General features: G+C 43.5%; 1 protein-coding gene across 6 annotated transcripts in view; it reads left to right on the top strand.

The window, feature by feature from the left end:
* The first annotated feature begins 6,804 nt into the window (after positions 1-6,804).
* Positions 6,805-17,611, top strand: part of DRP2 (dystrophin related protein 2) — a 52,564-nt gene continuing 41,757 nt past the window's right edge. For 3 of the 6 annotated variants that reach the window (XM_081896857.1, XM_081896858.1, XM_081896856.1), the window contains exons 1-2: positions 6,805-7,511; positions 12,420-12,566. In XM_081896857.1, the coding sequence (XP_081752983.1) occupies positions 12,459-12,566 (108 nt within the window). In that variant the 5' untranslated portion in view covers positions 6,805-7,511; positions 12,420-12,458. Of the gene's footprint in view, positions 7,512-12,419; positions 12,567-17,032; positions 17,156-17,611 lie in introns of those variants that run through there. The other 3 variants (XM_081896860.1, XM_081896861.1, XM_081896859.1) reach the window with 3 other exon arrangements.

Raw genomic sequence — 17,611 nt, 5'->3', positions numbered from 1 at the left:
GATGAGCCCTTTTCTTGTATGAATAGCTTTTTTTATCTGTAACTGGGCTAATGTTTCACTTGTGCTGAATTAAACCATCAATATAAATGGTAAAATAATAATATAATTAACCAGCGCTTATTAAGGAGGGGTCATGTTCCCTTATTCCTTTTGAAAACAATAATATTATTAATAGTAAGTAACAAGCAATGTGTAAAATGAGAAGTAACTAAACATCAGCAACATCAGCAGTTGACTGGCATTTAAACACACACAAAAGAGAAACTGGTATCTGCCAGAGGATGTGGACTACTGTTCTTTTAAAATTATTACCAAAAATTTCTAGTCCCCAAAGCTAAAATAGCTGGCAGTGCTTAATTGGTTTCAGTGCTTGCTGAAATTTTGTCTTTGTCTCTTCAACTGAACTCTTCAAGTTCTCATTCATCCTTCTCTTAATCAGTAAGCACTTTCCTTCTTATTATTACACATTCTGCAACCTGCCCGGTATGTGGGTCAAAATAAAGTACTTTCATTTCATGTTGTGCTGCTCCTGTTTGCCTAACCTGTTGATTTGGCTCAGAGTGTAGAATCTGGCCCTCCCTGGTACGTGACAGTATTTTGGCAAAGGGAACAAAGCTTGAGCAGCCTTGGAAGACAGAGCATGTTCTTGTCCTTAGCAATCCAGCAGCAACATATAATCAAGCGCTTGCTTTCACCCACACATAATAGTTGCTGATAACCAAGTGTGCATCACTGGAAACCGTGTGCAGATGCTGTTCATGTTATGTTCTTCACCTCCTAGTGGGGGTTCATTATATTGTAATCAGGAAGGCACCAGCAGCTGTTCAGCTGTAAACTACATTATGTTGCTGGAAAAAACCAAAGTTTTTTTATGGAGAAATGACTGCCCATATTTGCCAGTTTGTCACTGCACAACTAGGCTGTTAAACTGCTATTGTTCCAGAGGAGGCAGCCAGAGGGCTGAGCTGAAGATGTATTATGCCTCCCAGCAAGCATTACTTTTGCATGTTTTCCATTTGTTTCTTTGGACTTTTAGTGGTTGACTTGCAGCAGCAGTGTCTGGAGAATCAGACCCCTCTCTTTTCCAGTATTCATTGTGTACACACTGCATCTGGGAAATGGGTTAACTCTGCCCTAAGACATCTACAGACTGTTTTCCAAAGCCATGCTATGCTTTCCATCTGTTAATCAATCTCTGTGCAGGGAGGGGAAAGATGTGTTTTTATCTTACTGAGGAGTGCCTCATTTTTTTCTTGGACAGACCTTTCCAATCTGTTTAGCCTTTAGTCATTTCAATGAGTTAACGATTTCTCCCTTTTTTTTCTTTCTGCTGGAATGGCAAAAACTACTTGCTGTGTGTTCTAACTCTCTTCTCATGTTGGCCTACTTCCTAGTGCTTGTGCTGTGCATTCCTAATGCCATGAATAAATCAGGAGCCTGCAGATTTGGAAGGGGGTGCAGCTGGAGCCTCTTGGAAAACTCAACTGCTTAAGCAAAACCTGCCAGTGGGTGGCTTCATGAAGTCTCTCTCTCTCTGCTTTTTATTAGTTTTCTTACTTAACAAACACACACATACACAAATTAACAATAATAATAAAATAATAACAAAAAGAGAAACATAGATACATCCATAAACCCATAAGTTCTTATAAAACTTATGCTACCGTGTTCTTAATTCCCACTTACTTATCCTATCCAGTAGGCTTCCGTCTTCCTTAAAGTGGGTCTGTCTTATCTATTTGTTAAAGTGCTTCTTTGATCATTTCCCCATTTCTTCCGTTATCTGAATGCTGTACTTATAATCTTTCTTGTAATTTGAGAAAATTAATCAAAGCATGTCCAGGTTTTGACTTGAGGACACTGTTTTTTAAAATATTCTTTATAAATTTCCCACTCCTTCTTGAACGTTTGGTGTGGCTGTCTCCTAATTGTCTTTTTTGCCAGTTGGAGATATTCAAATAATTTATCCTGCCATTCTTCTTTTGTTGGTACTAATTCTCCTTTCCATTTTCTGGCAATTAATATTCTTGCTGCTGTTGTAGCATATAAGATTATTTTCATTCTTTTCATTTGAAATATCTGAGTCTAAAATGCCCAAGAGGAAGGCGTCTGATTTTTTATGAAGGTTTGCTTGAACATTTTTCTTCATTTCCTCTTAAATAAATTCCAGAAATTCTTGATTTTTTTTGCAGCCCCACCACATGTGAAACAGCGTCTCTTCTGCCTGTTTGCACCTCCAGCAAATGTTAGGTCTTGTTTTATACATTTGGGCCAGTTTGCTGGGAGTTATATACCACCTACAGAACATCTTCAGGAAATTTTCCTTTAGTGTATAACAAGCCTTAAATTTCCATTCCTTATTCCATAATCTTTCCCATGCTGATAGCTGGATATTTTTACCAAAATCTTTCACCCACTTAATCATTCCTTCTTTCACCTCTTCATCTTTCACCTCCCACTCTAAAAGAAACTTGTACATTCTGGATATTACTTTTTTCTTGTTTTGTATTAATTCTTTGTCTACTTTTGATTCTTCCGTTGCAAAACCCTTTTCCGTGTCTATCTTAAAAACCTCGTTTAATTGATAATATTGTAGCCAGCCTGTTAGGTGATGTCTTATTTCTCTGAATTTTTGCACTTTCAATTGATTATCTTCCTCTTCTAATAGGTCTTTATACGTGGCCCAGTTTGTTTCCATATTTTTTCTTTTCATTACAATGGCCACCAGAGGGGATAGCCACCAGGGAGCTTTTGGTTCCAATAAATCTTTGTATTTTCCCCATACCTTATATAGTGGCTTCCTTATAACATGATTCAGAAAGCCTCTTATGAATTTTAACTTTTTCATATCCCAGGTTTGGCTGCCACCCAAGACTGTTATCAAAATCTTCCAAATCTAGTAAATCTGAGTTCTGCAATGTCTTCCAATCTTTTAACCAACATAAGCAAGTTTCTAGCAGTGCAAATCCCCCTCTGTTCTTACTGTCTATTAATAATTCATTTTTAATTCTAATTTTTTTTTGCACTCCCAGATAAACCTTGATAAGTCTTTCTGCCATGTCTTAAAACATCCCATTCCCCCTATCACAGGGATCATCTGAAACATGAACATTATCTTAGGAAGCACATTCATTTTTACTGCGGATAGTCTCCGCCAGAGCAACAGGTTCAGCTTATTCCATATTTCTAAATCCTTTTTAATTTCCTTCCATATCTTTGTATAATTATCGTTGAATAGATTGTTATTTTTAATTGTAAACGAAATTCCCAAGTATTTGACCATGTTAACCATTGTCAGACCTGAAAGTATTTGCAATTCTTCTTTCTCTTGTGCATGCAATTTTTTTGCCAACAGTTTGGTTTTATTTATATTTATTTTAAATCCCGCCACCTTCCCACATTCAAAAATTCTTTCTGGTATTTTTGGTAAACTTTCTGACTGGTTTTCAGTTATTATCAAATCATCTGCAAAGGCCTTTATTTTGTATGATTTACTTCCTACTAATATTCCTTTTATTTCTGGGTCTTATTGCAATTGCCAGTGATTCTAACACCATAATAAACAGTAGCGGTGACAGTGGGCAACCTTGCCTAGTCCCTTTCATTATTTTAAAACTTTCTATTTTTTCATTATTTATAATTAGTTTTGCTCTCTGATTTTGATATAGGGTCTCAATGCCTCTACTGAAATTCTTCCCAAAACCCATAATTTCTATATATATTTTCATATAGCTCCAGGATATATTATCAAGGCTTCCTGAAGTCTCATCCCTGCTAAAGAAGGAAATTTATGATTTTCAATTTCAATACATTTCAATAATTCCACAATCATCGATAAAAACTCTGTGTTTATTTATGTCTTGACTTTTAACATTTTGCACCTTATGATTTGGTTTATTTTCACAAGTCACTGAACTTCTGGCTCTGTAAGCATCTCTTGTACAGCACAGCCTCTCTGTTCAGCATTCAAAGACAATTCTAGATTGAGTGACTGAGTGAATGAATCTTTATAGCTAGAAGCTATGACAGTTGGTAACAGTGCATAGAATACAAATAATTAATTTAAAACTGAACAACAGCAACTGCAAAGCAAACATACCAAAATGTAAAAATCACTCTTGCCTAAGTTAATGATACTTGTCTTTGTCCCTAGCTCTCAACTTACTTGCGGGGGGGGGGGTGTTAAGTGTGTGACGTTGGTCTCTCCTCCTTTGCCTCCTCTTGGTGGGGCCACTGGAGGCAGCTTCAACCCTCCTTCGCCTCCATAGCAGAAGGAGAAGGAGCCAGCCACTGATGATGCTCTGCAGTCGACTGCTCTTTGGACATTGGGGTGGTGTGGCCCCCCTACCCAAACATATAGGGGGGCCAAAAGGGCTTGGATCCCAGGAGCTGGGGTTCCTGTTTCGGGGCGAGTAGTGTATAAAGCCTGAGGCAGAAATGGGCAGAGCAATGGATGTGGCTTTTACTTTTGCACTGTAGGCTACATTCCAGCCACACAAAATTCAAAGGTTTCTGCACACACAGCTTCTCCAGGAAAGCAAGAGGCTTCATTGCAGTTCAGGGACATGTTCCAGCCAGGCAAAAGCACTCAACAATCGCATTTCCCAAAGGTGGAAGAAACAACATGGGGATCATCTATGTTGGACCTGGTCTTCACCAACAGGGAAGAACTGATGGACAAAATGAAAGTACTTGGAAACTTGAGAGGAAGTGTTCATGTCCTCCTAGGTTTCATGATACAGAGGCAAGGCATAGATGAGTGTAGTCAGACATGTAGTCAAAGTGTAGTCTGGACTTCAAGAAGATTTATTTCATAAGGCTTAAGTAGCTACTGGGTGAGATCCCATGGCCACAAATACACATAGAGAAGGGAATCCTAAATGGATGAGGGTTTCTTAAAGGTGAAATATTGAAGGGCAAAATGCAGACAGTTCCAACAAGAAAGAAAAGTGGGAGGCATCTAAGGAAACTGGTGTGGTTGCATAAGAAGCTTAAAGATGAACTGAGATTTAAGAAGGGCATAAGAAATGGAAGAAAGGGGAAATCACAAAGGAAGAGTATATACAAGTAGTTGACAGTTGCAGAGAGAGGGTCTGGCAGGCAAAAATTCAGAATGAGCTCAGGCTTGCAAGAGAGGTAAAAAATAAAAGGTTTCTTTGGCTATGTCTGAAGCAAGAGGAAGAACAAGTAAATGGTAGGTCCTCTGTGCGGTGAAGATGAAGAAATGCTATTGAGTGACGGAGAGAGGGTGGAACTACAGTGGAGCCTTGGGTTACGTACCTCTCTAGATATGTAATCTTCGGGTTGCGAAAGCAGCAAACCCGGAAGTATTTTTCCGGGTTTCGCTGCTCACACACGTGCAGAAGCACTCTATCCTGCTGCGTGCGTGCACAGAAGCAGCACCTCTGGTTACGGATTTTTCAGGGTGTACACAGACCCCCAGAACGAATTAAATCCCTATCCAGAGGGTCCACTGAACTCAACACCTACTTTGCCTTTGTCTTCACCCCAAACGAAAGATGCTCTACTGGTGATAACAGATGTGATGTAAGGATGATTTAAAGAGGGAGATGCAGCCCAAGACAGGAAAAGAGGTAGTAAGGGAACACCTAGCTACATTAAATGAATTCAAATCTCCAAAGCCTGATGAGCTGCATCCAAGGGTACTAAAGGAGCTTGCAGATGTAATCTCAGAGCCCTTGTCTATGACCTTTGAGAATCCTTGGACAGCAGGTGAGGTTACTGATGACTGGAGAAGGGCAAATGTCCCCATCTTCAAAAAGGAAGGAAAGAAGACCCAGATAACTAACTACCAACCGGGTTTCTCAAAAATAAGTCATGCCAGACAAATTCATTTCTTTCAAGGTGGTGTCTGGGTTGGCAGCAGGTTGTGAGTTCTGCCACTTTTTTTCCTAGAATAAAGCACTGTCTTTACCCAGTCCTTCAGCCATTAGACAATCTATGGCCTTTTAAAAGCGAGAGGACTGTTGCTATGATTTTTTTCTGTGTCTGTTCTATTGCTTTTATTATTATGCTACATAAATTATGTTCCTAATATTGTACACCGCCCTGGGATCTTCAGATACAGGGTGGTATATAAATTGAATTCTTATTCTCGTTATTTAGGCCAGTCTTTCAACCTCGGGGTGGGGGATTATAAATTGTTGGAGACTGAAGGATACTGTTCCAGCTGTGGCATGGTTGGTAGGGCAGTTCTTTTTGGCTGCGCCTATATGAGTTCTATGTTTTGCTTTTGAAACTACAGTTTCTTACACACTGTATTGCAGAATGCAAACAGGTATAAATTTGTTTTCCACAACACCAGTATTGTGTATTGCATAACATGTTCGGCCTGCTGTCATGGAATTAAAAGCAGCGCATTCAGGGAAGAGGGCAAGCAGCTGTTTCCATGTTACTTATTTTACATACAGCAATTACTTTTTTTTATCCTGATGTGTAAAGCCATCTACATGCTAAAATTTATACTATTCACCTGAGTCTGGATTGGATCAATTTTTGTATACATTTTCAGATAAATTAAAATTTGGAGCGGAGGGAAATCTATTTTTATTTAAGAGGTGTGCAAGCAGTATCCTAGAGGCATTCCTTGTATAAGTGCAAGAGAAGATAGAATGCCTCTTCTCATAGGATGCCTGGCTTCTTATTCATAAAAATTTTAGATTAAAAATCATCAGATGTTGCCAGATCAAGTGTGAGTATCTTTCTGACTGATCTCTAGGAAGCAAACTCTATGGTGCATTTTCTGTATTCTAGCCAATGAGTGCAAAGAGTCTGGGAGCTAGAAAGGGCCACAGGCTGTCCTCCCCGTGCCTTAGCTCCTTTCACCACAACGTTTCTGGCGAGGTACCCGAAAGTTGCCAACTTCTTCCCGTTGCCGGGGCTCCTGTGCACAGCTGCCAGGTGCTGAAGCTTTTCCTAGCCCCCACGCTCAAGTGACAACGACGGTTTAGAGGCAGGGAGAGATCGAGAGATCATCACCTGTTGGATTTCACCGTCTCCGTATGTTAAAGACACAGGGGACCTCTACGAACCAGCAGCTAACGTCTGCATTAGTGGCAATGGAGCGCCTCGTTTCCTAATAACGCAAAGGGAGCCCAGCCAGTCTCCCAGTCGAGGGAGCGGAGAACCTCCAGAGTCACGCAGGGGGCCGATCCCGACGCTGGGGATCGGTCCCTCCTCCTTGCCGGGGTTTTCTCGCTTGCTGCCCACCCCCTTCTCTCTTCCCCATCCTTTTCTCCTCTCCTGGTCCAGCAACAGCGTTTTCGCTTTCACAGCTGCTGCTGCTGCTGTTGCCGCCGCCGCCAACAGCAAGCCTCAGTGATCCGCTGTCTCTCCTCCTCCTCCCCCCGCCCCCCGCCGATCTATTGGAGATGGGATCGCCTCCCAAACCTTAGCATGCTTCTTCGACACGGGGGGAACCGACACCTCATTTGCTGAGCCAGCCACCGGCAGCTCCATCTCCCCACTGACCACCCCAGAAGAAAAACAAGGTAGGCCTACCACCGATTATTTGCAGAAGGCAATAAAAAATGATCAAGGTTGAGTCAGCCTTACAAATGCACCCACTCCCCGCGACACACACACACACACACACCATACCCATAATTGCTCTCTCTTTATCGCGCTGTGTCCTCAGCAATTGAGGAGGGGAGGGGCCTCTCACCTTGGAATTCGTCTCGTCCGTTCCCCGGTGTCCCCCCCCCCCCGGCGTCCGAATAACCCTTTCCATTTATCCCTCTTTTAAGAATTTCCTCCTAGATGAGCGACAGCATTACAGTACACTGGTTCTTTCCCTTCCCTATTCTGACACATTCCAGAGGACTAGCCGAATGATTCTGCTAGAGGAAAATGAGACCTGTTCTGTCTTTTGAAGACTCCCTTCTTTGTTTTCTGCCCGCAGATGCTGTTGAACAGTATCCATCCCTCTCTCTTCTCCCCCTCTCCTCGCAAATCTCCCAAGAGAGAGAAGCTCTAATAAAAAAAAAATCATTGTCTTGGTAAGGAGAGGTGGAGGGTTGATGATGGTTCTGGTGGTAGAATGAAGGCCTTAACTTTGCTTAACATCTTGAGATACAAACAAAGAGATTGTGGGAAGTTATGGCAGGCAACACCCTGGATGATCAGTGTTTCCCCACCTCTATGATAACAGATACACATGAGAGCCTCTGGAACCTAACGGTGTGCCTAACAGCTTCTGAGCTTTATGTGGTCATCAGTTACCTACCCAAAGTTGGCAATCAAATAAGAGAAGTTATGGGGAAAGTCAGGAGTGGACCCTTTGACCCAAAGCAGAGGAACATTGCTAATTAAATTAAGGCAAAGAATTGGAGAAAGATAGTCAATGCAAGGTTTAAAGCCCCACTCATACTTTGCCAGTTAAAACAATGAAATTGGTCTAAGTACTACAGTAATAAGTGTTCCCATCAAACTGGCAGATCCCTGTGTTTAACAGTCAAACATGACCATCTGACCTGCATTAATGTTCGGCAATTATGGGGCTTTCAAAGCATTCGTTGTTCCTTTTTTTTAATAGCCATTACTCTTGTTCATTGCAATTAAAAAATGGGGGGGAAGTAATCAGTGGATGTTAAGTTTGTTGTGATTCTGTCATGGATGCTTTAAGCTGAGATTCCTGCACTGCAAGGGGTTGGACTAGATAACCCTTGGGGTCCCTTCAAACTCTACAGTTCTATGACTCTATTATTCCTTTTTAATTCCCCCATAACATGTGCCCATGAAGCAGTCATCATTTATTTATTTTTATGCAAAGGGATTTGTGAGTTTGACATACATCCTTACTATTAGGGAGGCATATTTAATTGTTTTGTAACAGTGCATAAAACAGGTAAAACTGACCAGAGATTAGGTGGGGGGGTGCATAAGAGCTGATAAATAGGGAGGACTCTATCTATTGTTCAAGATGACAAGAATGGCAGAACTTCAAGCAGGAAATAGAAACTTTTTGACAGAAAGGGTGGGCGGAGTACAACGGATTTTTAAAAAGTGGAAGAGAAGAATTTGTCAGATAAGTCTGGCTGCGAGTTTTAGGAATCTAACAAAACGAGTGCAAGTGTATTGCGGCATAAGCATTTGCCCCACATAGCAGCAAGCCCACTTCATTGGATGGGAAATGTGCTGGACTCAAAGTTCCATCAGCCCAGCCAGCATGACCAATGTTCACGGATGATAGGAGTTGTAGTTCAACAACACTTGACGGTCACAGTCCCCCCCCCCCTTGCATTATACTTGGCCTGTCTTCTGGCAGCTGAAGATGTTTCTCCTCCCATCCACTGCCACGAATTTTGACCAGATATTGTCCACACCCTTCAAAAGTTACCCTTACCACTAAGGGCTAGAAACTTGTCTGTTCCCAGAATTCTCTGGCGCAGGTCTTCTGCTTTAAATGTATGTAGTGTGAACACTGCCTTGGGTATGCTAGTTACGCAGGTCAGAGCAAATGACCTCTAAAGGGTTGCAGTTTTGGGAGGTCTTATTTCCATTTGGATTTGCTCTGGGCTGTGGAACTGAAGGTTTATCTGGGGTGAACCCGACTGAAAATCTTGTATTCAAGAGTGAAGTAAGGACAGCTGGGTCATCATGTGACCTCGTGGTTAGAGCCTCCAAACAGTACACAAAGGGAAAACTGGTTCATTTGAACAAGGTTAGTTCCACATGAAGCGTTTTCTCTGCAAATAACATTATTAATTTTATGCAGTTATTGCAGAGGAAACCAGATGATATCGCTGCCAAACCATTGCATGTCTGTAGGGGGGCATGGCCCTCCCATCTGTTTTAATATCCAGTTTGCAGTCACTTTTCTGACATCTGATGGAGGTTTAGTAACAAGTCCAACCTACCCAGGAAAGCCTTGCAAAGCCTTATGGAGGCTTGTCTCTGCTTCTGGCCTAACGATAACAAAAACAATAGTAATATCATTATTGTTATTACTATTGCACTTATTATTTGTTGTTTTAACAAAAAGCAACCCAAAGAAATCTACAAAATAGTAGAAATATTAATTGTTTTTAAAGTCCATTTGTTGCCCTTGAATAATATATTTTCATGGCATAATTACAAGCCTACTCACCCTTTTTGTACAGTGGCATTGCAGGACAGAGGAGGCTTCACTGGCGCCCCAATGAGAGAATTCAAACTGGCTGTGCCCTTCCTGATAGGTGAAGGGGGCATAAGCCCTCTTCCTATCAGGAACTGGATCCTAGCCTGCACCCTGCTTTGGCAAATGAGGATGCAGGCCAGGACTTGGGCTGTGCCAGGAGCGGAGCCAATGGAACTGAGGGTGGGCTTCCCTCGGTTCCACCCCTTGCCCATTTAAGCAGCCTACACCTGGGGCAGAGCTTGTTTGTTCCTGCTCCGGGTTTTCCCGCACACCCACCCTCGGTTTAAGCCAATAGTCAATGACTTTGTTGTGGCTGTGGTGGTCGCCATCCTTCGAGGGGCCAGGTAGGAATTTGCCTACTGGGCTAATTGGCACTGACCTGATGGTTTTGCCTATCTCACAGCAGTCATCAGGACTGGTTTGGCATTGGGGCAATCCTCTGTTTCGGACAGACGGGAGGTTGTAGTTTCTGCCTGCCCATCCAAACGCTGGGTATCCTGTTAAAGAGATCCAGGGGGAGCGGCCATGTAAGTCTTAGGAACCCCCTCTTGGATTGACCACACATCAGTTTTGGCGGGCGGCCGGAAGTATCTAGATTGCCCCATGTCCAAGCCAAACCTCTTTCATCTGTATTCAGTAAAGTTGTGGCCTGTTTTAACCAAAAACCAGTCTCATTGGTCTCTTATTATACAATTGGGGGTATGGAAAGTCCGATACCTGGTCCTGCGAGACATAGTTAGTCTTCCCACACACAATCAGGCCCTTTTAATTAATTGTTTCCTAATGTGGAATGAATTAATATTTAATAAGAAACTGTTTTGATGGTTAGGGCTGTTAGTAGGAAACAGCTAACTAAAAGCTTCTTTAGCTGAGAGCGACCAGGAAATGATTAACTAAAGGGCCAGTAGCTGGGAGAAGTGGAACTACTGCTGAATGGGACTTCTGAGTAAACATATTCTAGGACCTTGCCTATGAGGACAAACCTTGAATGATTTAATTCTGCTTCCATCTGACTGTGGAAGAGAAATCCCTTGGCATCACTAATGGGCCATGAGGGTAGAAGAAACCTCAACTCAATCCCTGCATGAAGAGGGGACTTAGATTTTTTGATGTTCCATTATCTATATATTCTCAACATAAATGCAGTTATAGCAGCGAGATACCCAAGGCTACTCTATAATAAAAGCCCAGAGCAGAAGTATGTCAGATGTCTTCTCTGCCTCCATAATAGACTAGTGGCTCCTTTTATAGCAATAGTCATAGCTTGAACGGTGAGGAACAAAAACCTGAATTGAAGAGGCATTCAGGTTTTCAAAGCTGTAAGAGCAAGGTTTTTTTGAACAAAGCTCTACATTTCAGGAAAGGATCCCCTGTAACTCCAGAGCGTACTCAATGACAAACCCATGAATGTGACATTGGGGTGGAGTTCTGTACGCAAGTCTCCTAAAATGGTGCAGAACTATTAGGAGAACTTCTAGCAGGTCCCTTACAGGGCTAAGAAAATGCCCTGCTCTTCACTGAGCAGAATCAGGGCGCTGTGATTGACAAGGGTTCTTTTTATACATCCATCCATGGGCGGCTGTTCTGCAGCTCTGTACTTGGAGATGACAAGTGCGCAGCCTTACAAAAAAAAAAAAGCAAAAATGGCAAGAGCATCACTGGATAATGATAGCAGTGGGGAGATAGTTATAGAACCAATGGTGGTGTAGTGGTTAGAGCATTGTTCTCAAAGGGTGTGGTGCACCACACTGGTGCGGCAGGAGAGAATGGCAATTGTAGCTGGAAGATAACGACAATCAAGGAAACATTTAGACATTTCAGTGTAGTATCAAAATATTTATTATTATTAATTAAAAATTGTGGTGTGGCATGAGCAAATTTTTATTCTGAAAATGAGTCAAGTGTGGAAAAAAGTTTCAGAAGCACTGGGTTAAAGTGTCGGACTAAGATCTGTGAGACCTGGGTTCAAATCCCCCCCCCCCAACACATAGTTCACTTGGTAGCCTGAGGTCTGTCACTATTTCCCAGCCTAAAATACCCCACAGAATGATTTAGAAAGTGATCAGTAAATCAGTTATGATAATAGTGTTGATGATGATAATCCAACATTGCAGATCCTGCATTTAGCAGAGGGGTTGGACCTGATTACATCTGAGTGCCCTTCCAACTCTCTAAAAGCCCATAAGAATCTAAGAAGAGTCTTGCTGGATCAGGTCAGTGGCTCATCCAGAGTCCATGAAGTGATCAAGTAATTCCTGCTCACTCCCTTTTCCATTTCTAGTGTTCCAAAGCAGATATGCCCTCATGAGCGTCTGTTCTAATGCAGCCAATGGTCATGCAGGGATGCTCTTTCACCCTCCCCAGATGTCATGAGTGGCATGCCACAGGCCAATCTCGTCGCAACAGCACCTCCCATGCACAGTCTCAGGTAAGAACTCCCGATATTTATTGGTTCCTGGGCTCTTTAGGGTGGGTCGGGGTGTCTTTGTTTATATGTGATATTTTTTATAAACTGTTTTTGCAAAAGCGTATAACTAAAAAAAAAAGTGAAAGAAAAGATACAGTGAAAGAAAACAACAGCTCAACACATTTGAGCAGCTGGGGAAACCCAGTCAGATGGGCGGCATATAAATATACTGTATTAATATTATTACTATTATGGGGAGAAGCAGGGGGCTAATGAGGGGGCGTGGCTTGCAGGGAGTACCAAGGGCCAAATAGGGGCATTTGGAGGGCTCAGGTGTTAAATTCCCCACTTTTGTCCTAGCTGTTGTCTCATTGCAGATGGCTCTTCCTCCATGAATTCGCCTGATTCCCCTTTTTAAAGCGATCTATTCTAGTAGTCTTCCCTATGTCCTGTGGCAGCAAGTTGGACACATTAATTAAATATTAGTTGTGTGTTGTGGTTCTGGCATGTGAGAAGGGCATTTCCATCCCAAGGAACAAAAACTGTGGTGCTTGTGTGTGAGAGTGATAATGGATATATGATAAATGAATTAGGGGCAAAGAGAGGTGCACTTTTTACTTTGGCCACACTCACCTTTGGCCCCACCCATTTCCAGCTTTAGCCCCACCCACTTCTGTCTTGTAGCTCCCAGCCACTTTCCACCCAAGGAATGCAGCCCTCAAACAAAAATGTTGTCTGTCCCTGTTTTGCGACCAGAGAAACCAGGTGTGGTTTTAGACCATATGATGGCCATAAATCCTGGAAGACCTGTGAGATAACCAGCCTCATATAACCAAGTCTATTTAATGCATGAAGGTGTTAATACCATAGTATAAGCTGTACCACCAGTCTTAGCTCACCTTGGGAGGGACTATGTAATCAAGACTTTGTTCGTCCTCAACCCATGTCTTAGCTGGTAGCTGAAGCTCAGACTGCATAGCTCTTACAAGCCACTCTTGAGTTCCTATCACAATAATTTAGGAACTTTCACCACTGCCTGTGGTGTTTACTGCCTGTTCAACTTTATCGGAATGCTATATGGAAAAGCACATGAATCGGATCTTTGGAGAGTTGTACGTAAATTCTTTTAAACTTTACAAACGTGTGTGCTTTTCTATGTTGGGGGAAGAGGGAAACTTTGGGTGGAACTTAGAAGGACCTATTTTAAAGGTCTAACAGCCTATATTACCACACTTTAATTTGCAGCATGTTTTGTGATTTCAAATCTCTACTGGGGTTCTGTCACCAAAAAATACTTGCCCAAAACTTGTATCTTGGCATCCAGGAAATTATTTTCTCTCTGTTTATTTTTTTCTTGCAACCAACATTCCCTGCCTTGCTGGCCTTTTCCCACCTGACCTGGGAGGGTGGGGTCCTGACTCCAGCTGTAAAAACTGAGACTGCTGAACAGACTCTTGGGCTATTTAGAGATTTTTGTTGGGGCTTTTCGTTGTTGTTATCAACATAAAATTTCCGTACCTTCATATTTAGATCTTACGATTTATGTGGAAATTGTTCAGTTATAGTATTTTGATATATGTTATTTTTGTTTATTTCTATTTAAGTTACATTTGCAATTATGTTACATATGCAGTTATGCACTATTTTCCATAGTGAAAACTATGCCTTGAGCATGGTTTTCACTATGGAAAGGCAGCATACAAATTAAATGATGTTGTTGAGGATGATGGTGGGAGTTGTAGTTCAACAACATCTGCAGGGCCAGAGGTTCCCGATACCAACAAAGAACACGGCTTCTGCAATGACAAACTTCGGCCCTGCAAACATCTCACTGTAGAAATTAAAAAAGCTGTGAGGTGGGGCGGGGAGAGAGGGAAAGGCAGAGGTGGTGGACAGGCATGCAAGAGTGCAGGAGGTCATCTGGTGGAAAGAAGCAGGGGGCAGAGACAAAGAGAAAGAGGGAGCTTTTTATCATGTGCCCGTAGGTGGGACCAAGCATGGAAACATTAGCTTATGGGGGGAAAGTCTGTGGGAGACCATTAGTGACAGGAACGGAATCCTCTTGGCCAAAACAAAGACATTCTTCCTCTTGCTTTGGTGCTGAAGGGGGTGGTGAATCCCAGGAATTTTCAGTATTCCCTGCGGGGAACCTGGGCTGCTTCCAGACAACCTGTTTATTGAGCATTCTTTGTTATTTGTTTCCACAGAGTTTGCAGGCAGGTTTGACAACAGTCCCCTGTTTTCTGAGCATTCGTTCTGATTTGTTTGCGTCAGGGGTTACATGACATGGCATCAAGCAGTCAGAGTTACTCCAGACGGGTGTCCTCCTCCTCCGCCTTGCGAAACATGTATCCTAAAACATGTCGTTGACACATTGATAGTGCATTAATGGAGTATTTATACTGGATTATCCATACATCACTCCGCTTCATTAATTGCGCTATGATTGCTTCTCAGTGCTACTGGAAGGGCACCCTTACGCTATAGCACAACAGAAGTGGGACAAAAACCAAACAAACCTAGAAGATTTATTCAGCATTCACTATGATTTGCTTGCAGACAGTTTATGTGAGGGATAGATTCTGATCAGTTTTTATTGAGTATTTGATTTGTTTGCAGAGTGGTTATATGACACGGGTGGCGGGTGGTCTAAACAACTGAGCCTCTTGGGCTTGCCGATCAGAAGGTCAGTGGTTCAAATCTATGCGATGAGGTGAGCTCCCATTGCTCTGTCCCAGCACCTGCCAGCCTAGCAGTTCAAAAGCACACCAGTGGAAGTAGATAAATAGGTATAGCCATGGTGGGAAGGTAAACAGCACTTCCGTGTGCTCTTGTTTCCGTCACGGTGTTCCGTTGCACCAGAAGCAGTTTAGTTATGCTGGCCACATGACCCGGAAAGCTGTCTGTGGACAAACGCTGGCTCCCTTGGCCTGAAAGCGAGATGAGCGCCGCACCCCATAGTTGCCTTTGACCGAACTTAATCATCCAGGGGTCCTTTACCTCTACCTTTTTATGGCATTGAGCACTCATCCTGACTTGCTTGCGGGGTACTTATACATCTTCCTATTAGTCATTTGTTCATGTCACACTTTTAAGTGCATTTCCCCATCACTTTCCAAACCAGAAAAAGTCCAGCACTTTCTCTCTTTTTGAAAAGTGGATCTCTTGTGCTAGGGCAACAGCTCTTTAATCCACTTAAAACACACACACCTAAAGTTCTGGTAGACACTGGGGGAGGAAGAGGAGTGCGGGGGGAGCGCACCACCCCTGGCAGCGTGATCCCCAGGGTGCCATCACAGCTGCCCCCCTGCCCATGCTGGGCAACCCGCCCCTGCAGGTGGTGTGCCACACGCCCAGGACCCGTGCCAGCCCCACCCCTCCTGCTTTCTGTCCCCTGGGGCTGGAGCATGAAGCTCCGCCACTGCTGGTAGATGATCAAATTCCTCCTGCAAAATCCTGACAGTCCAGAGGAACCCTTGTGATATGAAAAATTGCAGGATTTCATCAGGAAGCTACAGAACATGCACTGGTTGGAAATGAAGCAATATCTCCTTACAAGAACTGTTGCAGACACGAACAGTTTAGAAAGCGCAACCATCTACAACTGCCCCAATAACATTATGAGAATGTCATCATTAATGCATAATAAAAAGGACATCTTCCCTCCCCTTCCCCCTCCCCACCCCATCCTGATTATCCTACACATTTTCCTGCCAATTCCTTTATTGCAAAAAGGATAATGATTTGCTGTGGTGGGTTATGTGAAATTATTATGCAAGTGTGAAACAAATCAATGTTGATTGTGAAGCCTGGATTTGCTGGTATGTGATTGAATCCCACCTGGAAATAGGGACAGTCAGGAAGCATGTTTGGTCTGTAAGGAAGACTGACAGCCAGGGAAGGCCTGGTCCCAGCCTTCCACTCTCCACAGAGGGATCTTTCCTCCCCACCGGTTTCACAGCAGTTCCCATCAGACAACAGACTCCATGGCATTGGTGGCTGGTGCCCATTTGAACTGGTGGGGCAGAAGGCAAGGATACCAACAACGGGTAGAGACAAGAGACAGTGGCAGGCAGAACCTACAAGTCTAATTTTGCCCCCCATCCTCCCTACTGAGTTCTACAAGGGCAAGCATTGAGGCCAAGGAGGAAGAATCTGACAGGCATGGCCAACACCGGGTCATCCATATAGCAAGGTGACTATTCTCTTTCAACCCTTTTACTGCAGTTGAGTGTGACTGTCACAAGTCTACTCTGGGAGGGCAGGACGTTGTCCGTGACATTCAGCCTCCCTCTCACGCAGGCAGCTGCTTCCACCCCAGCCAGAGAATCAAGTGGTTTGGAGGGTGTTGGAATTCCATATGGACAAAGCTGCAATTCACAGCCTGAACAGTGGCTGTTGCTGCCACCCCCCTGCAAGATTCCTAGGGGGTCAGCAAAGAGACGGTAGCAAACCACTCCTTCCTGCACCTCCCTCCCTTTCCTGCCTGCTTTCCCCGTTCCCTCCTTTATCTCCCTTTTGGATGGCTTTGGTAGGGGTGGCAGTCGACAACACATGCTCTCCCATGGAGCTACCAAGGAGACCCTCTGGGGATCCTCGCGTCTGCCCAGGTAAGGGAGAGCTGTCTGCAAAGGCAGAGTGCAGGCATGGATCTAAAAATAAAGCAGTTCACATGCATCTGGGCAGAGTGGGAGTGAATTAGCCAGCCTTATATCCCTGCAGTAGAGAGCAGCTGGAGTTTTGGTGCTGAGCTGGAGACAACTGATTCCCCCATCCCAGAAGATTTTGTTTCAGGTTCGGGATGTCTAACTCTGTGTCCGTGTCTGGGCAAGTGTATTTCACATTTCGGCTCTTGGTGTGTTGTGAACTTCTCTTGCAAGCTTTGCATGCTTGGGCTGTCTTTCGACTCCACGTGGCAGCAGATTTTGGACCCTGTGGACTTGCCTTCTGCTGTGACTCTATTGCAAGCTGCTACTCTAAAAGAACCGCAGATTCCCCTAGGGGTTTCCCCTCCTGGACTTAGGGTTTCCAACTTGAAACGTTCTTCCCGGCTGACAGAGCAAGGC

The sequence above is a fragment of the Podarcis melisellensis genome, assembly GCF_964234715.1.
Source record: "Podarcis melisellensis genome assembly, chromosome: Z".
In the NCBI taxonomy this organism is placed as follows: Eukaryota; Metazoa; Chordata; class Lepidosauria; order Squamata; family Lacertidae; genus Podarcis; species Podarcis melisellensis.
Note: the sequence above shows the minus strand (reverse complement) of the source record. Positions and strands in the feature narration are given on the sequence as shown.